We start from the raw sequence: 24,063 nt of genomic DNA, 5'->3' as shown, positions 1-24,063 counted from the left end.
TGGGTCTAGCTCTTCCAATCCCCAACCTCTTATTAATCTCCAGGGTTATAAGATTTATGCTATCTCCTAGATCACAAAGTGCCTTAGCAAAAGCAAAATTACCAATGGTGCAGGGAATTGTGAAACTCCCCAGATCAGACAGCTTCTCAGCAATTGGTCTAGTCACCACCGCACTGCAGGTTTGAGTAAGAGTCACTGTGGCCAGGTCTTGGAAATCGAATTTTCGGGACATAAAGTCCTTTATCATTTTTGCATACCCAGTCATCTATTTCAACGCATCTATCAATGGGATATTTACTTGGATTTGTTTCAGCATCTCCAAGAATTTCTTGTATTGCTCCTCTTTTTGGTACTTGGCCAGCCTCTGAGGGAATGGTGCGGGAGGTCTCTTCTTCCCAATGATTTGGGATTGCTATTTATGATCTACCACCTCAACTACTTGTTCCTGGGCTGTCTCAGCTTCTTTCTCAGTCTCAATCTGAATTTTATATTCTTCCTGGGCAGGCTGGACTGTCACCTCTGTCAGTTTCGTTGACTCATCTAGCTCAATGGGCACTGGTATAAGTGTCTCAGTCTGTCTTATTTCTCGAGCCCTCTCTTGCTCCACATCTAAATCTTTTCCATTCCGTAAACTCACTGCTATCAGCTGCTTTGGGCCTTGATCTTTTGGGTTTATTTGAGTGTCTGCAGGTAATGTCCCATGAGGACGATTGTTTAGAGACATCGAAATTTGGCCCATCTGCACTTCAATATTCTTGATAGCTGAATCATGTGCATCTACTCTTTCACTAATTTTTGCATTAGACCCAATAACCTGCAGCATCATTACCTCAAGTCTAGCAAACTCATCTTCCTGCCGTCCACCATGCTGCTGCTGAGGAGGGTGATACCCTTGCTGCTGATTTTGATTGTTATATCCCTGTGGCCTTGGGTAAGGTGCCATATTGTTAGGAGGTCTCATACCTCCCATGTTCCCATTGTTGAAACGTGGCTGGACTGGCCTGTACTGCTGATTTTGCTGGGCCCAATTCTGACCACCCTGTCTCTACCCTCCATAATGAGACACATAGTTCATATCTTTAGGGTAGTGATGATGATCATGTTCTACATTCCACTGGTTGCCAAATAGCTGACTAATGCAAGATGTGCACAAGCCCCCATTGGTAGTATCTACGATATGTACCTGACTCTTCCACCTTTTTGGTAAGGATACTCATTTATGTCAATAAGATGGCCATATTTTCAGCCATAGAGTTGGATGGATCTAAGGGCACTGAGTGAACCACTGGAGTGATAGGTGCATTCCTGGTTGTCCATCCCAAATTCTGTGCCATCTTGTCAAGCAGACTCTGGCCTTCTCTCCATGTTTTGCTCAAAAATGCTCCACCAGCTGAAGCATCAACAATGTTCTTCACGCTATCTGACAATCCTATGTAAAACCGTTGTATCAACATCAGATATGGAATACCATGGTGCGGACATATAGCCAGCATCCCTTTGAATCGTTCCCATGTTTCATGCAGTGTCTTCATTGGTCTCTGTTTGAAACTCAAAATTTCATCAATATGTTGAGCAGTCTTGTTGGGTGGGTGGAACTTGTTCACGAATTGCTTGACTAACTCCTCCCAAGTTGTTATGGAATTAATGGGAAGTGAGTTTATCCAGGTCCGGGCAGCTCCTGTCACTAAGAATGGAAACAATAATAGCTTGATTGCTTCCAGAGTTACGTTGGGTTGCCTTTGGGTTTTGCATATTGACAAGAAATTCTTTAAGTGCTATTGAGGATCTTCGACTTGTGTCCCCGAAAATAGTCCTTTGTTTTGCAACAAGTGCAACATATTGTTCGTGATTTGGAATGATTCAGCCTGTATCTGCGGGACTAAAATCGTTGTGGCCAGATTTTCAGCTGTGGATTGTGCCCAGTCATAGAGAGCAGCCTCTGGCACAAGAGGTGCCACTGGCGCTATTGGTACAACTGGGTCTACTTCGTGATCCCCCATGTCAGGTTCAAATTGTTCAGTTGTTTGTTATTCTGGTTGGCCCAATTCAAGACCTTGAAAACTCTCTCGGGATCTGATAATGCTTCAAATACTTCACCGGTTCTCGATGAGTTTCTAGGCATGCACATGTACAACCAAGTCAACAAACGCTAAAATTTCAATGAAAAGAATGAGTCTAGAGAAAACTAACTACACTAAGAATTTTTGTACTTCTTTCAATTGTAATTGATAACACCGTTAATTCCCCGACAACGGCACCAAAATTTGATCACGCCCAACTATGCCTTATAAAAGGACACGCGGACGTTGCAAATATAATCTAAGTATGTAGCCCAGAGTCAAACCCACAAGGAATTAACCTATCAATTACTCTCGTTAGACTTACTAAATTCTACGGAATCAACTTCCCAAACGTTGTAAATAACAGTTGATGGTATTTCTACTAACTACGAATGAATGCAAATAAGCAACTGAAAACTAACTATGATTGAGTTGTAACCAATTAAAAGAAGGTTCTAAAGTTATGATTTCCCCTATTGACGGAATCCCTTCCAGTTATGTTTCACATAGATTCACCCAATAATCGTCTATATCAATCATGAGCACTCTTATTACCATAAATATCTCCCGAGTAATCACGATAATTTACTAAACGCACTATCCCGAGTTACGCTAGTTGGCTTTATTTATTACAGCTCACTTTAGATTACACCCAAGGCTTCGTTATCTCTAATCCTGCCTTTAAACCCTTAGTTATTGATCCCTCATATATTTTAGGAGTGGTATTGTTCAACAATTACCTAAATATGCACTCTCTCCCGAGTTATGCACACTAAATAGGCACAGCTAATTGAGGATCCTGTCAATTAGCTACAACAAGCACATAGTTGAATAAATAGAGATTAAACTAGGAAAACTATATTAACATAACAAGAAATTCATCCTTCAATAGGTTCCATCAAAACCCTAGACTAGGAAATTAGCTACTCATGACAAAACAAGATAAAACTACTAAATTATTCATAATGGGTAATTGCAAGAATCAAGAGAAGATAGAAGAATTCTAATGCTTTGTTACTCTTCTCACACTTGTTCTTGCCTCCAAAGTAGTCTAAAAACAAGCTTCAACATGTCTTGGGCGAGCTTCTAAAGTTTATAAGGGTTTGGAACAAATTTTTTCCGAATTACACTTTGGTCCTCAAATTTCTGGCACGTGAACAGTTCACCGCGGTCGCGGCAAGACCGCGGTTCGACTGCGGTGAATGCTGAACATTCTGTCTCGAACACTTGGTTTGCCGCAGTTCCACCGCGGTCGTGGTGGAATTCACTCAGTCCATTTTTTGCTTCTTTGTGCTCGGGTACTTCTTGATTGGGCGTTTTCTTCACATTATTACCTCCAAAATACTCCGTAGTGCTTCCTCACTTAGAATATTCCCTACGAAGCAAAAGAACACCATTTAGATTATTTTGTTATCAATTAATAAAGCATGGTAATATTAAGGTGTAAATATCATCTATATAGCCTAATATCAATATCTTAATGTGTAGGAATTTCAATAATGTAATTACTTTCGAAGAAAAGAGATATTTCATAAGCTATTCACTATTGATTCCTAACAAAAGCTTCTAAAGATAATAGTTTGAAATATCAGATGTTCTCGAAGTGTTGATAAGTCTCAGATCTCAAATAGATGGTAGAATTGATTCATTACACTCTAAAGATATTGATGCTTGCCAAAAGATAAATGGATATAATTCACAACTTACTGTAGCAATGATCCGATTATTTCCAACATAAAGATGTTTTGAATAAGTTCTGATATTGTGATATAATTGTATTATACAATGGAAGAATATCTAATAGAGATGTTCTTAACATTGATATGCTGCTCTCTTCTATTAGATATGTCTGCATTGGTAATATCTGCACATTTGAAATACAATAGTTTATAAGCACAGTTCTGATATACAAAATTTTAGCATTTAGCAATCTACGACCGAGTGAATGCTTTGAATAAAAATTTTATAATCTACGTATTAGTTTTTCTTCAAAGACATTCAAAGATTTGTTTTTTTGCCAAACTTAAAGCAGTTTGATTGAACGTGGAGACACCAAAGAACACTATTTTTATAGCAAGAAAGTGAAAATACTTGTATATACAAATACACAAGGTTAAACCTCTATATAACACAAGATCATGTTTCCTTGCAATACTGTTTTACAGTACAATATACCTTATTAGCTAAATAACTTCATTTATCAACTCTAACTTCTTCTAATTAAAAGCTAGTACATATAAAATTTATCCAGCTTATTGTCACGTCCTTAGTCGTTAACTAAGCACATGTGCGGTACTTGACAACTCGCTCACGATCTTGCACAACTTGCTCACGTTCTTGCTATGCAAAGTCAGCCTTACTACACTCAAGATCGCTAAGAAATGTTAGAACACATGAGAATTGCCAAAGGAAGCTTTTGTATTAGAGAGAACTTGATAGTTTAGCTTGGTTAATGAATTACAAATGAATGCCCTTATTTATACTAATCACCTAGGGGCTAGTATGTAAAAAACAATTGTTCTACAAGTTCTTCCGTATTTACAAATAAGTCATTCTCTAGAATATTCTACATAGCTAGAATCTTCTAAGGATTTTCCTAACAATTCTATAGGGCTCTAGGGTCTTCCTAAGGAAACCTCTATATTTCTCTAGAACCTTCCTACAAGTGCATAAATATCTAGAACTTTTCTAAGGAAATTCTCCATAGTTCTAGAATATTCCACCAAGATCTTTTCCCTAACTTATGTAACCCTTCCATATGGAAAAAATATATGCCAAGTGGCACCTACGTGGCATGATGATGTCGCGGGTCATGACATTATGCAATTTATGCAAAAACTATAGTCATTTAACAGCAGTTCTATACGTGCCCTTTTGTATGCTCCCCAGATACTACGTGTAGCTTTTAAGCTACTCCCACATGTACGCTTCACTTTTCTTATCTTCTAATATATCGTATACAATGGAGTTACAGAGCTTACTCAGATTTTCTATTGTCTTCTCAAATCTCTTCAACTTGCAGGTAAATATCTTACTCTTTAAAATAAATTTTGTTGCTATCTATGTATTTTTTCTCCTTTTTTTATTCCAATTTGTTTCAACCCACATACAATTCTTTTTATATCAATGGCAATGGAGGTTTACCGCAAATTCATGAAAATAAACTGAATTAAAGACAGATTTTGTCTATATTTAAGAAGATCCGAAAATTTTCGAGTTAGGTTTTTGATGAACGAAATTGGGGGAAAGTTCTTTTTTTTTTGTGGAGATAAATTGAAATTCAGAGTTCGGCTTTGAGTATTCAATTTCTTTCAAAACTTGTATTGCAAATGTTTGTCTTCTCGCTCTAAAGTGTAGTTGCAAGTACTTTTTTTCCCTTGGTTTTTACTTTTCTTTGGGTCATTATTGTTAGTTTTGAAATTTAATGGTTCCTGATATCTTTTTCTCTAATTTTTTCTCTTTTTTCCCCTTTGTATTCTTTTGGCTAATTCTGAAGTTTAGTGGTTATTGCAGGTTCTCTTCATCTGTTTCTTCTCTGATTTTTCCCTTTCCCTTCTCTTTTTTTTTTATTTTGGTTCTTTTCATGATTTTTGATTTTGTAATAGAATCGGGTGGTAAAACTGCATTTTTAAACTCTAACGTTGATGAGTTTTGAAGTTCCGTGTTTTCCTGGGTGCTTCACGTACTTGTTAATTTTGCAATTTGAGGGTTGTTATAATGGAAAAAAAATATGGTTAATCATAATATTTTAACAGACTGAAGCATCAATTTGGTGAAGGTGTTTCTAAAGCTCTTATCAAAGAAGTGTCTTAAAATTTTTATTGTCTTAATAATTTTTTTAACAACATTTTAGTATTAAATGGCAATTGAGAGTCAAAAACAATGAGCCCAAGGAGCAACTTGATTTTGATTAAAGAAACAGAGTACTTTCATTGGTAAATTTCTGGTGTCCTAGGTATTTTCATACAATAATGTGGCTGAAAATTTTGACTTTTGATGTGGAAGTTTTTAATTATTAAATAGTAGTCTACTCCCAAGTTTCATATATGTTTTGCTGGTGTGTTTTTTTCCCGTTAAATGACTTTGATGATCTATCTTTGCGTCAATGATTACTATGAGTATATTCATTAGATATTACTTATTATAAAAAAGTCTGTGGTAATTAGTTTTCTTAATTTCTTGAAATGGTTTATGCATAGGGCACTATGGTTGTGTTGATGAACAATGCACTTTATTTGAAAAGGATTATTGTTCACCTCTTTCTAATTTTCTTTCATGTGTTACAAGAGATGATCTATATAATGAGAATGACGAATGGATGTATACCTACATACAATGACATTTAGAGTAATGGTAATAGACTGGATACATGTCAAATTTTAGATAGTGAATCTGATCATTATGGTCCCTATAGGCAACATGTTGGACTATTATGAAGCAACCAAGCTTGACCTTAATAAAGTGAATATTTTTACTTGCTAAGAGTAATAAGAGAATATACGACGGATTAAAAAATCATTAAAATTGACTTTAGTCATTAAGAAATCAACATGTTGAATCAGTATTTTGGATATCATTTTACTGATTGTATGTATTGATGAGTATTGAAGCTACAAGTCCTTGCTCAGATGATCATCTTTTGTTCTTGCTCAGTTGAACATCTTTTAGTTTGCATATAGTTGTTGCCTGTGACTTTTACTTTGATAGTTCTTAGTCCCTAACTAGCAAATATTCCATACATCCCAAAAGAAAAAGAATTACTTTGATCTTTATGGTTGGAGGTGCTTGATGTGTGTTTTAGAGTGGAGGTGGATAGGAAAGCATTCTTTTAGTTTATTTATTCTAATAACTGTAAATATAGGAATGCTTTGTACCATGGATTTTATTGAAAGGGTCCTCCAAATAACATAGTTAATTGTTTTCGCAATTGTTTTAACTTAGAGGCTAGAAGAAAAACTAGTTTTTGATAATTTTCTTGACTATGTTAGCTGGACTATGCCGTAATGCATACAGAATTAGTTGTCAACTTCACATTTAATAAGGATATTTCTTTCCTGTAAGAATATTGAGTCTTGAGTCTGGTCCAGTGAGGCATCAAGTACTTCTGTAAAGGATCATTGGAATACCATACATTTTAGAGTTTATCAATTTGCTCTTTAAGTTAAAGAATTAGTTTATATATTTTGCCAATCCAAGCACAAATCATATCCTATTTGACTGTCTTCTTTATATATGAAAGTAAAATTGTGTATAAAATCTATTCGAAATAGCCATCTTACATGTCACTTTTGTCAATCGAGAACTTTATACCTTGGATAGTATTCATAAACTTTTTTTGTTGTGTAAAGACTCATTTAAGTTTATTGACCATCCAATAGGGCCACGAGTTCAGACTTTATTTCTCTATTATTAAGAGATTTTCCCTTCCGTAGCAGATTAAGAGGTTGAACATACCCAACATGGTGCTAATGTGAATACAATGATCAGAATCTGTAAGGACTTGTCTATTCGTATATCTTTTTTTCCCCTTTTTCATGTTGGATTAAAGAGCCTCTAACAATATCTTTGTTGTATTTGATCGTGTAGGTATGTCTTATTTTAGAAGCTACCTCACTCATAAAGTAATATGAGAGCAATATGATGGTTAATATAAGATAGTAGCATTACAGTTGAAACTTGCTGATAGGTTTATTTCTTTTTAAGTAATATGTATCCGGTCTATTTGGAATATGGCATTTATGAGGATGAATCTCGCTAATAAGTTGTCTAATGTTAATACTCCTGGTGGAAATTGTCATCTTATATATACATTCTCTATGCTTCAGGTCATATCCGTGCCCATGGTGTTCTGTTAGGTTTCCAGAGCATTGTTCTCACTATTTCCCTATTGTAGCCTCTGGAATCACATAAGTTTCCTTAAGGCTTTAATTATTGGGTTTTAGCTCAGGTAATATTCTTCAATTTGATTCCCGTTTTTCTTTTTCTGCAATGCGTTTCTTGGTATTACAATACAAAATAGGGGTACTACATACATTTCACTTATGTGAGGTTACCTGTCTTCTAATCTGAACCACCACGTTTGTTGTATGATCTATCTTCTCAAAGATTCTTTTGCACTTGGTAAACCAATCTTTAAGTTCTAAACGTCAATTTTCTCATCTCGCATCGTCTCTATGCTTCTCCCATTAGATCCATCAGCATTAGATTTCACGCTCTATTTTGACATGGTGCTTTGTAGGATCTTTTCCGCAATTTTTACTAAGTAGTAATTATTTTAGTTACTTCTTCTGTTCACCTTTATGTTTTGTGGCAAAAAGTTTTGATTGGGGTGTTTTTATTTCTTTGGTGTTTAGTAGAACTGTTTTGAATATGTGAATAAAGACCAAATCCTATAATGCTCTCAAAGTGAGCTTTCCTATCCAACTATCCAATCTTGTGCTTACTCCTATTTGGAAATTCTCAATACACTGCTAGAATTGGAGATGGATTTATAGTTTGTTTTCGTTGAATAGACTTTGGGACTTCACTGAGAATATTCAAACATGACAAAAATGTTTATCTGAGATTTTGAGGAGGTTTCAGGTAAGGTTCATCTCATATCTTAAAAGACCCAATGCAAATTTTGTTGCTTTACTCATAGAGACTTGGGTCGCTATATCACATTCATCTTACCTGTTAAGATTTAAAAGACATGAATAGCCCTTCTACTTTCAGAAGTTCAAAATAGATCACACATCGTGTGAACTGCATAAATATCTGGTATGAAACTCAATCTCTTATGTTAGAGTCATTCAATACACTTGTCAGTTCTCACAGATTTGTGTATCGGCCTCTATTATTTGAGTTATGATAAATAATTATTTCAAGTAAAAGTGCATTAGATTAGATTAGAACTCTTGATATTACATAATCTGAAATGAAGGTAATAAAAAAAAGGACAAAATTAATACTTCAGCCAACCCTGATTTATCTTCTTAAGGGAGATCTATAATTCCAGATTAAAGTATTGAATGTTGGTTTAGATAGAGTAGTACATTTTTAGCCACCATTGAATAGAATTAGATAAAAAAAGAAAGAACGAATAGAATTAGGAATATTCTACTTTAGTATACACCCTTATACGAGTATGTGATGCATACCGACCTATCTTTCAAAGATATTCTTTGTTCAAATACAACAACTAGGTGAATAGGCAATGCCTCTACATAGCCAGATAAACATCAGTTTAAGTAGAAGAACCTTAGGTGCTTAAATCATAAACAGGAAAATTTTTGATTTACTGATTATGCATGTGTATCTTTTTTCCTACTATTTTGTTTAGCTATCTTTTATGGCTATTTGCAGCAATACAATAAAACTGTAAAGTTTATCCTTTTTATCCCCTTCTTTTGCCTAGTTGGTGGTTGAAGAATGAGGGGGTTGAAGTAATTATTTATTTGGAATTGTAATTTCGAGCCTTTGATCTTGTACTTATCATTCCTAATTGTCTATATGATGAACAATTGAACAACCTAAGTGTATATGAGTAATATCGTTGAACTCAATTGGGAATATTGCTTTATATTACTAAATTTATACCATAAATTTATGGTTAAATATGTTATTGTAAGTTTAAAGCACGCGCTAACTATTGTTCCGGTCCACTTATGGCAGGAAATATCAGTTATTTTTTGACAAGGACGTGCTACTTTGTTCAGTGATTATGGATTCAACCTACTTTGATTCTAATATTTTCTATTTCTTCAAGTTGATCTTGGTTCTGCAATTGTCAAGAGTTCGACTTATTAATACTGGATGTAAGTTATATACTTAATTCTCCTGTAGTTGGTCTACCTCTGGTAGCCGGTCTACCTCTAGAACTAATGCATTAGTAATAATAAGATGATGTCACTGTGAGATGGAAGAATTTGTATGGTGTTATCCAACGGCACTGTCTCTGACTTACCTTTTCATTGTAGCTTCTTTTGGATATGCACATATAGACATAGAGGGAAATTTGAAAGGGTGAGCAAGATGATATTTGTTGTCATTGTTTTTGTAAACCAGCTTATGTCTATTTTGAATTCTAAAATATTTGAGTGCTCATTGTGATCATCGCAAATATACATTTCTATAAGTTGTTGTGCTTCTGCTAAAAATGACATTGCATTTTTGGGTGTATCTGTACTATAGAAAAGACATATTATATGGTATTGAAACAAAGAATCCTAAATATAGTGGAATGGATATAGAGCATTCATATTATTGACCCCCATTAGTTTGGTATTGAGTCATCTTTGAGTGACTGATTAATTATCTTTTCTAGAATGTAAAAATATCTTGCTGTTTTGTAGTTGGTTTAAAGAATTTACTTTATCCAATTTCAGATGTCGAGTTGTCAACTAACAGACATAAGAGAATTTTTTTGACTTGCCTCCCTTTTTTTTAGGTTTTCTTGGCGTTTTTGCCATGCTCAGTCTGTCCTTCGGCCATAACTTACAACTTGCATCTGCTTTATTGTGCCTGATGGGTGGTAGTGCTGCGTAGGCAGTAGCAGATGTTACTATTGATGCCTGTGTCACAGAGAACAGTATAAGTCATCCTTCTCTTGCCAGTGACATGCAAAGCTTGTGTGGAGTGAGTTCTTCAATCGGGCAACTGATTGGGTACACTATCAGTGGATTTTTGGTTCTCATCTAATTGGATCTAAGGTTTGGTATCGCTGGCTTAATTTGATCATTATCGATGAAATATTGAGCTAGAGTTTCGATGTGTGAGCTTAGTGTCATTAAATTTATAGTTTAGGGTATTGTTGACTTTATACTTATATGTGCCTTCCAGTGGCAATAGAACATCCACGTCTATTTATATCTAGTTCGTTAGTTGATTGGAATATAATGATGATTCCAGGTATAGTGAATGAACCGCTGCATAGTTGGGCGTAGAGAAGGAGGAGAAGATACAAGATATGTTTTTTTCTCTGTCTTCTTCTCCTGAGACGATTTGCTAAAGGGCCTACTGGCAAAACTATAATGTTAAAGGTAATTTGTCTTCCTATTTGTTCCTCTAAGTTTTTGAATAATTTTAATGAAGATGTTGTTCTCATATAGGAAGGCAAGTTACCTTTAAGATTATAGTTTTGCCTTTAGGCACAAGTTGCTGATGATAATAGCAAACAGATTATTGAAACAACTGATAGATGCCAAGTATGGTAGGAGGACATGTAGGCTTCTCGTTCAGTGCACTCTTCTGCAAAGGGGGGAGTCTGGTGCACAATCAATAATTTATGGAACGAATAGAGTCAGTTGGTAAAGTTGAAACTGTGGAATGGTAATAATACCCAATTTAGATCTGATATATGGTTGGGAAGTAAAAGTTTCAGATTAAAATTCCCTGTTTTGTGTAGCTGCTCCACAAAAAAATGGAAGGGTATCAGACTTTTACTCGAATACAGGTTGGCAGTTGATCCGTATGAGGGGTCTTAATGACTGGGAAGTTGATGTATTTGCTCAAATTGATGCAGTTACTGGACATGGTTAGATTGGAGGACAACAAGAAAGACTCACTGATCTGGGCAGCAAGCAAAGATGGTACTTTCACAGTCGAGAGTTGTTACAGTCTGCTAAAACAACAATATGGGCTTTATCAATCAGATTAGCCATGGAAAGCAATATGGAGATCAAAAGCACCTATTAAAGTAGCTTGTTTTGGTGGGTCGTAGCAAAGGGAACTTGTTTAACTCGAGAGAACTTGCAAGAGAGAGCAACTATTCTATGAAACATGTGTTACATGTGTGAAGAAGCAGAAACAGTCAGTCATCTATTCATTCATTGCAAAGTGGCAAGACAGTGTTGGAGCTCTTCCTAAATATATATGATGTCAACTGGGTTATGGCCTCTAATGTCAGGAGTCTGTTGGAGACTTGGCAACATCAAAAAATAGCAAAAAGCCAACAGATAGTATGGAGAACAATTCCTCTATGTGTGCTCTAGACAATATGGTTGGAAAGAAACAAGATTTTCCCTGAAGGGGAAAGGCAGCATGTTTCCAGGATTAAAAATAGTTATTTATTAAATTTATTTTTCTGGTGTAGGAAGTATGCTATGGAAAATATGGAACAGTATATGATTTTTCTAGAGGAATTGGGAGGAATATAGTTGCCATGTTGTGATATCTGTTGGTTGTTTGTAATTTGAAACCTTTTGTTAATAAAATTTTACCTTATCAAAAAAGAAGTAAAGAAGACACAAGATATGGGATGTTGCTCCAATTGCACTAGTGTGTGTCCTGTGGAGAGGGGTAAAAAAGTCTTTGACTGTATAGAGACTGACTTCGTACATATGAGGAATATCCTCTTTTAGTTTCGTTTGGTGCACTCATAAGGTTCTAGTCTGTATAGAACATTTGGTGATTAGGGAACTATATTTTTGTGAGAGCTCTCTACTCTTTGGTATACTGCTTATATAAGAAATCCATTGTTAACAAAATCATTTTACAATAAAAAATAATTTAAAAAATATTTGCTAATTAGTACTACACTTCTAAATCCAACAAGTAACTATATTTTTTAAAACAATCTCTTTAATTGTTATTTTCATAAACACATTAGGCACTTACGTGGATACTCTAGAAGAGAGCATTTGCATGGATGAAAATGAGGTTGCAAAAATGTATATCAGATTGTCCATATCCTCTTCAGTATTGCAAGAAGGTACTCTTTTCATCCTTTTTTCTAAAACTTATTCAGATAAAAATATAAATTCTAAAAGAATTCTGAAAGTAAAATTTTAAATTGTGATTGACAGACCGTTGTTTGACACTCAATATACCTGTAGTAGTCCATCTTCATAGATGTTTTTCTTGATGCTATTGATTATCAAATATATTTGACCAATTCCTTAATTTTAATGGTTAGTAGTTTAAAGTAGATCTGATATACCAATCTAATCGAGGGATGGAAAAAGCATTTTTCCTTGCAAATAAATAAAATACAAACTTCCACTAAAATTAATAACTGGTATAAAATTAAAACATTAAACCTCTTACCTCACCCAACCCCCATACCCACAAAAATGACAACAGAAAAGATGCTCTCTGAGCAATGAAGTTTTTATCACCTATAATTTCATACTAACAAAATTATCAGATATAATTGTTCCAAGTTTCACGCTCACGGGCCATCGCATACTAGTACTAAGAAATAAAGAAAAGACATTATGGCCTCAGAAATTCTTTTGAACACAAATTGTTTTTCCAAGTCATAGGCACCAGAAGGTAATCAAAGATTCGAGTAATATGAACGTGATTTCTTAATAAAAAATACTAAGTGTACTTAATTAAGCTTTAATACTATCACATTTAATTGAGTAGTACCATTAAAGCAAGTTGCCTGGGATTCATTCCTTAATGGACCGACTTTGGCCCTGACCAGCCCACTTAACATGTCTAGTGTAAACTTGCACACTAATTGGGAGTTGTGAATACTTGTGATAAAAAGAATCTGCTTGCAATGGAAGTTGCACCAAACCTCCAGTAATGCTAATTATGAATTAAAGTACACACTTGAAGGTTGTACCAAGCCAATAGAAATACTAATTAAAAAATATACAGTGTAATTTTTATTAATTAAGTGATAAAAGTCAACTTTTCAGCACACATCTAATACATAGTACTAATTAAAGTCTCTTTTTTTTTTCTCACCTATTGCTTAAAGTCTTTTATAATTGTGAATTGTCACCTCCCAGTTAATGCGCTTTAAAAAAAGAAGAAAAAAAAACAAAGTAATTGCACGTGGCGGAGGCATGCTTTTAAAATAACTCAATCCAAAGAATGTGGTTAATTAAGTTGATGAATGCGAGCGTTTTCACTTTTCAGGGATGTATTTTGTGAACGCTATATTGGAAATATGCGAATTAAGTTCATATAATGTCTTTGTACTCCATTAGAGGAAATTAAAAGAAACAAAGTGTATACAAGGTTCAGCTAATTGAAAATAGGTCTATCATAATTCCATTCCATTTAATGATAATCAACACAACTATAGCCTTAAGAACGAAGGACAAATTAATGCATAAGGAAATTAACCAAAAAAAAAAACCATCAATCAACAAGAAGAAAAACCACCGCTATGGTACTGGCGAACATAGCATCATGGCTATTTACATTGGATGAAATTAGATGAGAGACACCTCTGTTGAGATTAAATGAAGAAAATCTGAACTTTGAAAAGTAGCTGATATGATACTTACCAACCTTTGCCTATAAGCCACAACCAATCTAGAGTTACACCAGCAAATATGCCTCCTAAAAGAAACAAGACTAAAAGATTTCCCAAGGCATTCTGCTCTGGTCCCTATAAGAGCATAAACCCAAAATATATTGCTATTAATCAATGTATGATATACAAGAATGTAGTGGCTTTAAAGATAACTAGTTAGAGAATTAACAAACCTTGTAACCTTTTGGTGCAGAAGTGAGGACACAGACTGTGAGGTAGCCGTTACTTAGTCCCAAGAACGATGTGAGCATAATCATCCAGCCCTGATCACCATATTTGGCTGTGAAGTAGAAGGCAGGGATAAGTAGAAACCTCAAGAGAATCACCAACATGAGCCCTTTCCGCGATTCCAGTTTTAAGCATTTGATTAATGGCACGTATCTTCCTATGAGATCCCACACGTTATACATTGCAATAAGGACAAGTGCATACCTACATATCGCGATGGATTGAAAATAGATACAAATGTTAGAATGAGTTTCATGCAAATATTAGACTGTAAATGAGTCACTGCACATTTATCGAGTACAATAGCTTGAAGTAAGTGGGAAACCAACCATGATCCTAAGCTGTGAGATCCAGTATCCTCAGACAAGAATCCCGGGAAAATTGATAATGTTAGAGCGTATATAAGAAACAAATCTATTGCATAGTCTATGTTTTGTAATAACAATTGTTTGTTGTTAAGTCGCTCCACATGTTCAGGACCATGCTTACTCTACAATGGAGTTAACACAAGATCAGAAGTATTAGCACTGTGTTGATAGCACTAAACACAAGGTACAATGCCCAATAGATTTCAGAAAAGTAAAAAACCTTTGTTTCTGATCCTTCATGTTTGAAAACTCCCCCTGCAGCAAGGTCACCCGCAACAGTCTTTGATCCCTCTGAAGCTGCTTTTGCACGATAGTACTTCACTATCGGCAGCTTTGGGAAGACAAATGCATATAGGAGGACACAAAGCAGCTCAAAGAATGTAGATACAGAGAAGAACAGAACTGCAGCAGATAATTGCAGAATATTTATGATGCTTATTAGGGGATAGAGAAAAACATAGCAATAGACTGAATATTTGATTATTCAAAATAATATTAACGGTAGCTAGCAGAATATAAGCCCAGGTCTGTCTATAAGTTGTTTTGTGTTTGTCTTCAGCAATTTGGATCATTTGCAACAAGCAACATAGATTAAAAAGAAAAAACCTATAATTGTATCAAGATAAGAATAAGACATACTTGCACCGTTTCGTAGACCATCCTTTGAATTTTCAAATGCTGCTTTGGTAATTAACCTCAACGCGGATGTTAGAACACCAGATGCAGCCAGTCCAGCGAGGAAAGACTGAAAATCTCACACCAGAATAACTTTTTTTTTGAACAATTCTTAAAATCGTAAACGAATAAAGGATCGCAAAAGGTGAAATATATCAGTAGGTAGAAAATAAACCTGTATGAATTCAGGTAACATATATGCAAGGTCTCCAATCATTCCACCTTGAACATGGGCATCTGCAACTCCAAAGGCACCACTGATAGCACATATTCCAATAAAAGTTCCCAGCCCTCCCTTACCAGATGTAGCTAAATCCAACTACCAATTCATGGAACACAAAAACCAAATTAGATAGTTCATGGTTATGACACTATTACCTTAATGAAGACAGTCAACTATCATTATACTCGAAAATTGAGACAAAACAGATATAGTACTTACAACAAGAACTAAGAGCGTACTGATGAAGAAAAGACTATATCCAAAAAGATTTCTTTTCCTCGTATTCATTTTCGCCTCATTGTAAGCCAGTATTGCAAGCGTTCCTAGTGCAAATGGTTGATATATGAGGGTAAGGACTCTGGAGGGGTGGTAATCCTGTGTAAAAACCAAATCTCAATAGAATTAAATGCCAAAACTTAATATTTAGCTAGCCACAGGTGGTGTCATAAAAATCTAAATGGAACATAGATGACAAATCGACAAAAGACATTCATTCTAGTGCGAAGCACCAAACCTTATTCCAGTATTATGGCACATGAAAATCTTGACTAATAACAAGAGGACAAATTAAACAACAATAACAACAACTCTGACTCAATCCCGAGGAGGTTGGTGTCGGCTAAATATACATAGTTTGTCAATGATTTGGGCATTTCGTTACTCCTAAGTTCATAGTGGTTGTTGTCCTAAACTCGAGAAGAACCATGACGCACAAACAAGATTAAATACTCTACTATGTTGAATGCTTAGAAAAGTTAAGCTAAATTTGTGCTTGGCTTACTTGTTGATCTTAGCAAATTCAAATTGTTACTGAGTAACACGAGTAAGTCAACATACAGAGTTTCGGAATAAGTGAACTGTAGATAAATTCCACGATTAAAAAATATAATTTGATAGGACTAAAGAGTACCGGAAATAGGTAGACATAATAGTCCTCAATAGTTAACATACTATTCCAAGAAAAGAGGCACCCATTGCCCAAAAGCCAACACACTAGCATTGCAGCATACTTCCCCTGCAAATTTTTGCCAAAGTTGTAGTTAAGGAACTTAATACAAGAAACAGAGAATTCATTTTCAGTCACATGTTACCAAATACAGTTGTAAAGAGAAAACCACGAACCTCAAGCTTAACTGGAACTCTATTATCCTCAGCCATTGGGGGATAATATTATGATCAAGAGCTTCTTGCAGCTAATAACAACATTAAGCACAGAATCATGAACTATTCAGTAAGTAAAATTTGTTAAGTTATGAAATTCCATATTCTATCGCATGAAAGGGAAAAGAAGGTTTATAAGGAAACCTCCTCAACCAAAAACAAATATTGGCAGAAATCTAAAACTCGGTGGGAGAGTGAGGCGAAGAAAACATTCTGATACATACGACACTACAAAAAGGTAATACATATACCATAGACATCAACGCAAAACATCTCCCACCATTTGTATAGCAGAGAGCGAGAGAGAGAGAGAGAGAGAGAGAGAGAGGCTTTACCGAACAAGAAGGGGTGGAAATTGGAAGAGAGGAGTTGACTTGAGCAAAATAGAGCGTTCGTTGGTTTTATTACGTAATCACGCCGTAGGATTCGGAGATCTGCGTTGGCACATATGCTGCTTTTGTGAAGTATTTAGTATAGCAAAGGGCAAATAAAGCGGATCACATATTCCATTTCATAAGCAAATGGCTACCTTTTAATAATGTAAATCAATTCATCATAACGTAAAATAGAAATTTTAAAGATAAATTGAGATGGAGAGAATACATAGAATCAAAATCCAATTTATGTACTAACAAATTTGAATTAGAAAACTAGCAGTAAGTAAACGTCTCTCGCAGTCGAGAAAAAAGAAAAAGAAGCAAGAGGGCATATTTGATCTTACTGTACCCTTTACCCCCAGATCGACCAATAGGAGGGAGGTTTTCGACTTAAGTTGTGATGTTGGAAACAGCAAGACCCAAACGGAGAAAAGGGTTACTTTTGCGAATAATAGGTGATTTGAGAGGTGATGGATTCAACGCTGTCAGTCAAAAGATTGAAACAAAACATGGAAAGTTGTTGGTCCTTTTTTTCGGCCGCTGAAATAAAGGTGCAAAAGCATATTGTGAGTCGAAATGTTAAATTCTTGAAAGGATGTTCTTACGTGAACAAGAAAACAACAAAATGATATTCCAAATGTTAAACAGGGCTAAATTTCAGATTTTAAGTCAAGAGGGTGATATTTCACTAATCCAACATTTATGTAAGTTGTGGTACATAGACTTTTCAAATATTTTTCTTTATAGAAAATACTAATAAATATTAAAATTGTACACTCCATCCGTTTTTTTTATATGACACTGTTTTTTTTCAATTTATTCCAAAAAGATTGATAGCTTTCTCTATCTGAAAATTCTTTGATTCCAACATTCTCAATTTATCGTTAGTGTCACTCTTTAAGTCTACTGGATTCTAAAAGAGTTTTTGGTATGTTATATACTTACCAAATGTGTGTTTTAAGTAATTTTTTTCTCTTTTTAAAACCTGCCCAATCAAATGTTGTCTTATAAAATAGAGATCCTCTCTTCTCCTTTCCGACTTTCCGCATCTTTTTGAAGCAGAGATCCTATTTAGAAGCCAAGTTTTTTGCTTTTGAGCTCAGAAATCTCTTCTTGATCTTTCCAATTCTCTTTGGTTCCCTTAGTGCACTCTTCGTTTTTCTTGCATATTCTGAAAGCTTTTACCTTTGAGTGAGTTAGGCAGTCAGTTGCTACATGCAGTGAAATACATGGCTATTTGGTAATATCGGATAAGTACTAAGAAAAAACAATATGTGGTCGATAGCCATTTGTAATACAAACACAAATGCACAATTGCAGGATGAACAGTAGTAGAACCTGTCCTATTAGGGGAAAAAGGGGAAAAAGGTCCGATTACCATTCGCATTATGATTGTGTGAGCCATCTCAAACATCAAGATGATGAGAATTCGTACACGTTAATTCAGATTAAATTAAACATCTACATATGATACAGAACAAGAAATGTTTTACAAACATGTAAGCCCACAAAAATACACGCTACAACATGACAAAAGAAGCGAGCGCTAGGATTTGTGAATAAATAAGCACCTACTAGAGGTTGAACCTGGTACCAACACCCAGAAGTACAAGATCTCCATTGTGATGGCTGCATAGCATTAAGCTGATTTATGCGTCTTCGCCACTACTTTGATTGCCATTTTTAAGTATATTGAACTTGCAAAGAGGGCAGGTGGCATTTATGAACAACCACTTATCTATGCAGGCAGAGTGAAAATGGTGACGACAAGGGAGCTCACGCAGCTCAGTTCCATCTTCATAGGGACAAAGGCAAATGCAACATTCCTGCAACAGACAAGAATGAACGAAATCAACTTATAGAAGGATTGGGAAGTTCTCTAGGTTTTGTGAAATTTTATAATCAAAGAACAACAAATGTATAGAACATACGGCATCTTCCAATGGGAGAACATGCTCAATGGGTGTATCAGTGTCACATTCAGTCATTACTCCTCCAAATGACTCTTGAATCTCGCCATTTTGTTTTTCAAAATCACCAAGTTTTCGAAACTTGTATTTAGGCAGCCTCTCAACGTCTTCCTTGGTTGCTCCTTCCTATCTCATGAAAAAAGTAAAATTGAGAAAGATGTTCAGACAATTGATGCAAAAAGAGAGAATCTTCAGAAAGCAAGAGACACAACCAATAGCATAAAATAGAAAATAAAGGCTGTTTTTTTATTTATTTATTCAAGACTATATCAATTAAAAGCAGGAAGACTATTCAGTTACATCTTCCAATTCCTTTCAGAGATGGAATTGCATAATGTAAACATAGGTTATCTCATTTCGTGAAATTCGACAGAAAGAGCGAATAATAAAACAAAGATAAGACCCTATGATATTAAATTTAAATTACCAAAAATATCGAGTAATTGGAAATATCATTTTACCACTAATTACAATTATCAGGCACATCATTTCCACCATGTTAACCAATACCATTTGGTAAATTATAGGGCTTTTTCGCATAAATCACAAGATCCTAAAGCAACTGCGACACATAAGTTGAAGCAAATTGCTACCATAATAATATGAAGGATGATATCAACATTCTTCTAGGTATCAATTCAATTTTGGAGAATCAGCCACAGAAGGGAATCTGGGGAAAACGAGTATTATTACTAGTGAATTGGGTAAATGGGTGAAAACGGGTTGGTAAGCATATTCAGTCCCCAAAGAGTACAGACCAGACTTGACTTTTGGAGGGTGTATGATTTATACTCAACTGATCGGAGCGGTTTGAGGAGAGGTAGAGGTAGGCCAAAGAAGTATTCACACTACCCTCCACAGACCCCACTTGTGGGATTATACTGGGTTTTTTTTTTGTTGTTGTTGATCGGAGCAATGAATGGAAAAGACAGTTAAAACACGAATGTTAGATGCATGTTTCAAAGATCATGGATGCTTGTCTACAAACATTTTCTAGATTAGCCTAGGAGGATTTCAAAAGGAAAAGCCAAGGCCCCAATTACTAAATTATTCAGGTCTTAGAATAACGTGAATCCGAATAGGAACTAGAAAAATGTGGATTCAGCAAAGAAATTGACTACCAGTAAACCAAAATCAAGTCTACATAGTTCAGTCACAGATTATTCCCTCTGTTTCATTGGAAGTTGCCTTTTTTCTAAAAGTACTGAAGTAAACTCTAGCTTTGCAAGCTAAGCAGGCTGGACAATAAGGATGATGATAGGAGACAAAGACCAACTTCTGAATTCTACAGGGCACCAGGCTTTAAAACTAGGCAACATATAATTTAAGGGGGCAATTGATAGGGGGAAATATGCAGCCCGCCATACCTGTCCCTGGACATACTAAACACTATTGTGCGCCTAATGGTATGGTTGAAACATGACTTTGGAAGTTGATACGGAAAACTAAACTTCCAACCAAAGCAATACACTTCAGCTGGACAAAACTGAATGAAGCATGTTTGACCCAGGACAATCTCAACAAGAGAGAGACTATACTCTGTAAGAGATGCTACATGTGTGGTGTGCCACCAAAATGCAGAAGCACAAGTCATCTATTTCTCCAGTGTAAGTAGTTGTTAATATCTGGAGCATGTTCTAGTCAATTTTTGGAGTACACTGGGTTAATATAGTATTAAGGAAGCGTATGAAAACTGAATTTCATGGAAAGTTGGAAAATCCATCAAAAGAGTCTGGAAAATAGCCCCCGTAGGTATTTTTTGGTATGTATGAACCGCAGATGTTTTTATGGGATCTCAACTCCCAACACTCCCTCCTCAAAGCTAAATATCTTCTCCAACCTCTTTTGCTGGAGTAATTCGACTTTCGTAAATAATACTTTTTCTTTTTGAATTTTGTTAGCTCATTGATCGTAATTTAGGGGCTACACATGTATAGGACTAACTCTCTTCTGTAGTTACTGCATCTTCTTGATGCCTATCAATGAATTACTTCATGAAAAAGGAGGTCTCTACCGTCTACTTATATGCCTTTTTTTCGGGGGGGGGGGGGTGCATTTGTAAGAGTACATCTTTGGGACTTCTTGTTCTACTTTGGATTTAATAATTTATAATGACATTTCCATCCATGAGAGAAAAACACATGAACAACTAGCCTGAAAAAGAACATCTACGTTAAGTCGTTAACCACGAGATCAAAAGAGAGGTGCTAATTAGAACCATAATCAAACACAAAGGGATGAAACAAAAGAATATGATATCAAAAAATATATTTCCACGATCTATTGCTTACCCTAGCAAGACTGTTTTTGAGCTGACAATTGGAACTAGATCCCAAAAAGCAGTTTTTACATGTACCTTGTGACTATAAAAGGTAAAAAATATTACAGAACTACCTGGTCCGCCACTGCATATAAAATAGCAATGATACACGGTAGGCAGCAACAAACAGCAATTCCAATGAGACAAGCCACGGCAACACATATAACAACAAAGAATACATCGAATGCTAGAAATGTGAGACAAAGCCTGCAAAAGAACCCAAATCAGCATCACTCCAAAGTATATCACAACAATTACAGAGATCAGAGACTCGTTTGGGACAAACCAGTAAAGTTGAGGTGCATCATGAGTCAAACTTTCGCCACCAGCGGATATCCAATAGAAACCAATTATCCACCAAATGAAAGAAAACATGGTATTTGCAGATTCCAGATGCTTAGCAACACTGAACAATAAATTAAGAATCATTAAAACATTCTGAGGCACGGGCATAGAATTCTAGTCTTCTAGAAACACTGAGGTATTGACACGAAATAACTAACAACAGAAGAAGAACACTGTTTCAAGCATTTTTACACTCATTGGCAACAAACTTTTTTTTGGTTGGTTTCCTTATAAGATTAAGGACAAGCTTTAATTATCCACAACAGGCATCAATTTCAACAGCGTCAAGCCTCATAGTTACATATTCAGCAGCATAGAGAACCTTTCTCCCACCTAACAGACCAGTACCTATGTGTTTCAAATGCACTAGTAACATGGATTTCCAATTCTCCACATGATAACTCTGAAAGGCAGCACATGAGTATACTAATTCATTTACAAGAATCTGAGCCACTAATACCTTAACCAAGAAACTATACATACTAGTATTCAACTTAAAATGCCTGTTCTAACCTAACAAGTGAATCAATGAAATGAATAAGCAACAGCAAAAGCAACAGAAGAATTTACTTTTTCGATTATTAAGAATATATTCATCAAATCACATGCTTCAAAAGAGAGATTATACCTAGTTTCATCCTCATTCTGACGGCTCTCGGTGTGATAATCGCCAGCTTCCCCTCCGTCACTTCCCGAACTTGAACCGTTCCAACCTCCAGCAACGCTACTCTGCTCAGAATTCAAACTTGTAGCAGGATTGCTAAGCTGAATTCGGCGTCTATACTCAACGCAAACACAAACCATGTGAAGCAAACACTGTAAAGCGTATCCAACAATCCAAAGCCTCAAAGGCATAGAAGGTGACTCATCAAGGCTCAAAATCAACACCGAAACCGAGACAATCACAAAAGCTAAGTTCCAGATAAGATCTAGTATCACTATAGGTTTAGAGTATGCCCAATCGCTCTGCCGTTCCTCAATTTGCTCCGCTGCAGCTTCCCTCACGCGCCTCGACGGCTCTCGCAACATTCGCCGGCTACTTGCTCGCCGGAGAAATCGAGCCGCTCCTCTTAGGCTTGGGGCACGGCGCGCTAACCGTCGGCTCCTAAAGAGTTGATCGGTGAGCAACGGCGTCGTATCAACTCCGTTAGAACTGTCATCGTTACCGGCTCTCGCCGTCGACATCGTCGCCGGGAAATGAAATTAACGGAGATATTTGAAACGATTGACGGTGAAATATGGGATAATTGGAATTTGGATGAGGAACAAGAAATTCAAATATTCTGGATTTTCAGATATAAACTGTAAAAACACTGTTTATGTATGATTGGATTTATGGACTTAACTCACCAGGAGTATAGAAATGAATGTACTCTCCAGGACATGCACCGTTTTTGACTTTCATCTGTCGACCTGCGATTTGCAAAAATAAACAAATTAGTACTCTATTAAATAAAAAAACAACCTTACCCACCACGTTTTTCTTTCGTTTTTTCGCCCCTTTGATTTTTGACTTTTTGGTGTATCCGATATTCTGTTCAGCAATCGATCTTGATTAATTTTTTCTCCCATTAAGAAAAACAAAAAGATTACTCTCTCCGTTTTATTTTTGACTATGGTATTTGACTAACTACAAAATAAAAATAAAGAATGTTTAACACATAAGATGAAATATACATTGCAACGGATCAAAAGAAAAAAGCCCAATACATATGGAACTCATTTAACTTGGGTCATTTGCATCTATACCCGTTTTTTGTGTCACATTTTAACTTGTGCCCGCTTTGCAAAAACAAATTACAAGCGTACCCGCTTTTTCGCATAACTTCAGCATACGGGGCTGAAGTAGCAAAGACAATCACGCAAAACTTCAGCATTCTAGTAGCGGGGCCTGAAGTTCAGCTCTAGAGCTGAAGTTTTTTGGGTTGTAACTGGGAAACTTCAGCTCTAGAGCTGAAGTTTTTTTACCACCTATTAATATTATATACTAGAGCTGAAGTTTTAGTGTAGTAAATGGGAAACTTCAGCTCTAGAGCTGAAGTTTTAGAAATTCATAATCTAATGTTGACAATGCTTCTGC

At 35.7% G+C, this 24,063-nt stretch overlaps 2 protein-coding genes, 1 long non-coding RNA gene and 1 other non-coding gene across 14 annotated transcripts; 2 read left to right on the top strand and 2 right to left on the bottom strand.

The window, feature by feature from the left end:
- The first annotated feature begins 1,464 nt into the window (after window positions 1–1,464).
- On the top strand, window positions 1,465–1,571 carry LOC142162546 (small nucleolar RNA R71). Its single transcript, XR_012693795.1, has one exon. It is a non-coding gene; the product is annotated as a small nucleolar RNA R71 (small nucleolar RNA).
- A 3,373-nt stretch (window positions 1,572–4,944) lies between these two features.
- LOC107781584 (uncharacterized) lies at window positions 4,945–12,271 on the top strand. Of its 8 annotated transcripts, none has more exons than XR_012693615.1 (6): window positions 4,945–5,082; window positions 7,439–7,552; window positions 7,886–9,856; window positions 10,489–10,750; window positions 10,950–11,080; window positions 11,563–12,271. It is a non-coding gene; the product is annotated as an uncharacterized LOC107781584 (long non-coding RNA). The 8 variants fall into 8 exon arrangements; XR_012693612.1 differs by lacking the exon at window positions 7,439–7,552 and having other exon boundaries at window positions 4,952–5,082; window positions 7,886–8,007; window positions 9,714–9,856; XR_012693610.1 differs by having other exon boundaries at window positions 4,957–5,082; window positions 7,439–8,007; window positions 9,714–9,856.
- A 1,850-nt stretch (window positions 12,272–14,121) lies between these two features.
- LOC107781585 (equilibrative nucleotide transporter 3-like) lies at window positions 14,122–17,961 on the bottom strand. Of its 4 annotated transcripts, XM_075217923.1 has the most exons (11): window positions 17,698–17,961; window positions 17,307–17,422; window positions 16,933–17,003; window positions 16,721–16,825; window positions 16,030–16,185; window positions 15,763–15,906; window positions 15,552–15,657; window positions 15,133–15,314; window positions 14,874–15,034; window positions 14,490–14,748; window positions 14,122–14,391 (listed from the first exon to the last, which is right to left on the bottom strand). In XM_075217923.1, exons 3-11 carry the CDS (start codon window positions 16,966–16,968, stop codon window positions 14,284–14,286), a joined length of 1,257 nt encoding a protein of 418 aa, XP_075074024.1. In that variant the 5' UTR covers window positions 16,969–17,003; window positions 17,307–17,422; window positions 17,698–17,961; the 3' UTR covers window positions 14,122–14,283. The 4 variants fall into 4 exon arrangements, with proteins under 4 accessions (XP_075074024.1, XP_016457801.1, XP_016457805.1 ...); XM_016602315.2 differs by lacking the exon at window positions 17,698–17,961 and having other exon boundaries at window positions 17,307–17,685; XM_016602319.2 differs by lacking the exon at window positions 17,698–17,961 and having other exon boundaries at window positions 16,762–16,825; window positions 17,307–17,685.
- A 739-nt stretch (window positions 17,962–18,700) lies between these two features.
- On the bottom strand, window positions 18,701–23,535 carry LOC107781587 (E3 ubiquitin-protein ligase At1g63170). Its single transcript, XM_016602320.2, has 5 exons — window positions 22,612–23,535; window positions 21,925–22,044; window positions 21,713–21,845; window positions 19,280–19,444; window positions 18,701–19,174 (listed from the first exon to the last, which is right to left on the bottom strand). The coding sequence occupies exons 1-5, from the start codon at window positions 23,166–23,168 to the stop codon at window positions 18,998–19,000; spliced, it is 1,152 nt and encodes a 383-aa protein (XP_016457806.1). The 5' UTR covers window positions 23,169–23,535; the 3' UTR covers window positions 18,701–18,997.
- Window positions 23,536–24,063: the final 528 nt, after the last annotated feature.

The sequence above is a fragment of the Nicotiana tabacum genome, chromosome 7, assembly GCF_000715075.1.
Source record: "Nicotiana tabacum cultivar K326 chromosome 7, ASM71507v2, whole genome shotgun sequence".
In the NCBI taxonomy this organism is placed as follows: Eukaryota; Viridiplantae; Streptophyta; class Magnoliopsida; order Solanales; family Solanaceae; genus Nicotiana; species Nicotiana tabacum.
Note: the sequence above shows the minus strand (reverse complement) of the source record. Positions and strands in the feature narration are given on the sequence as shown.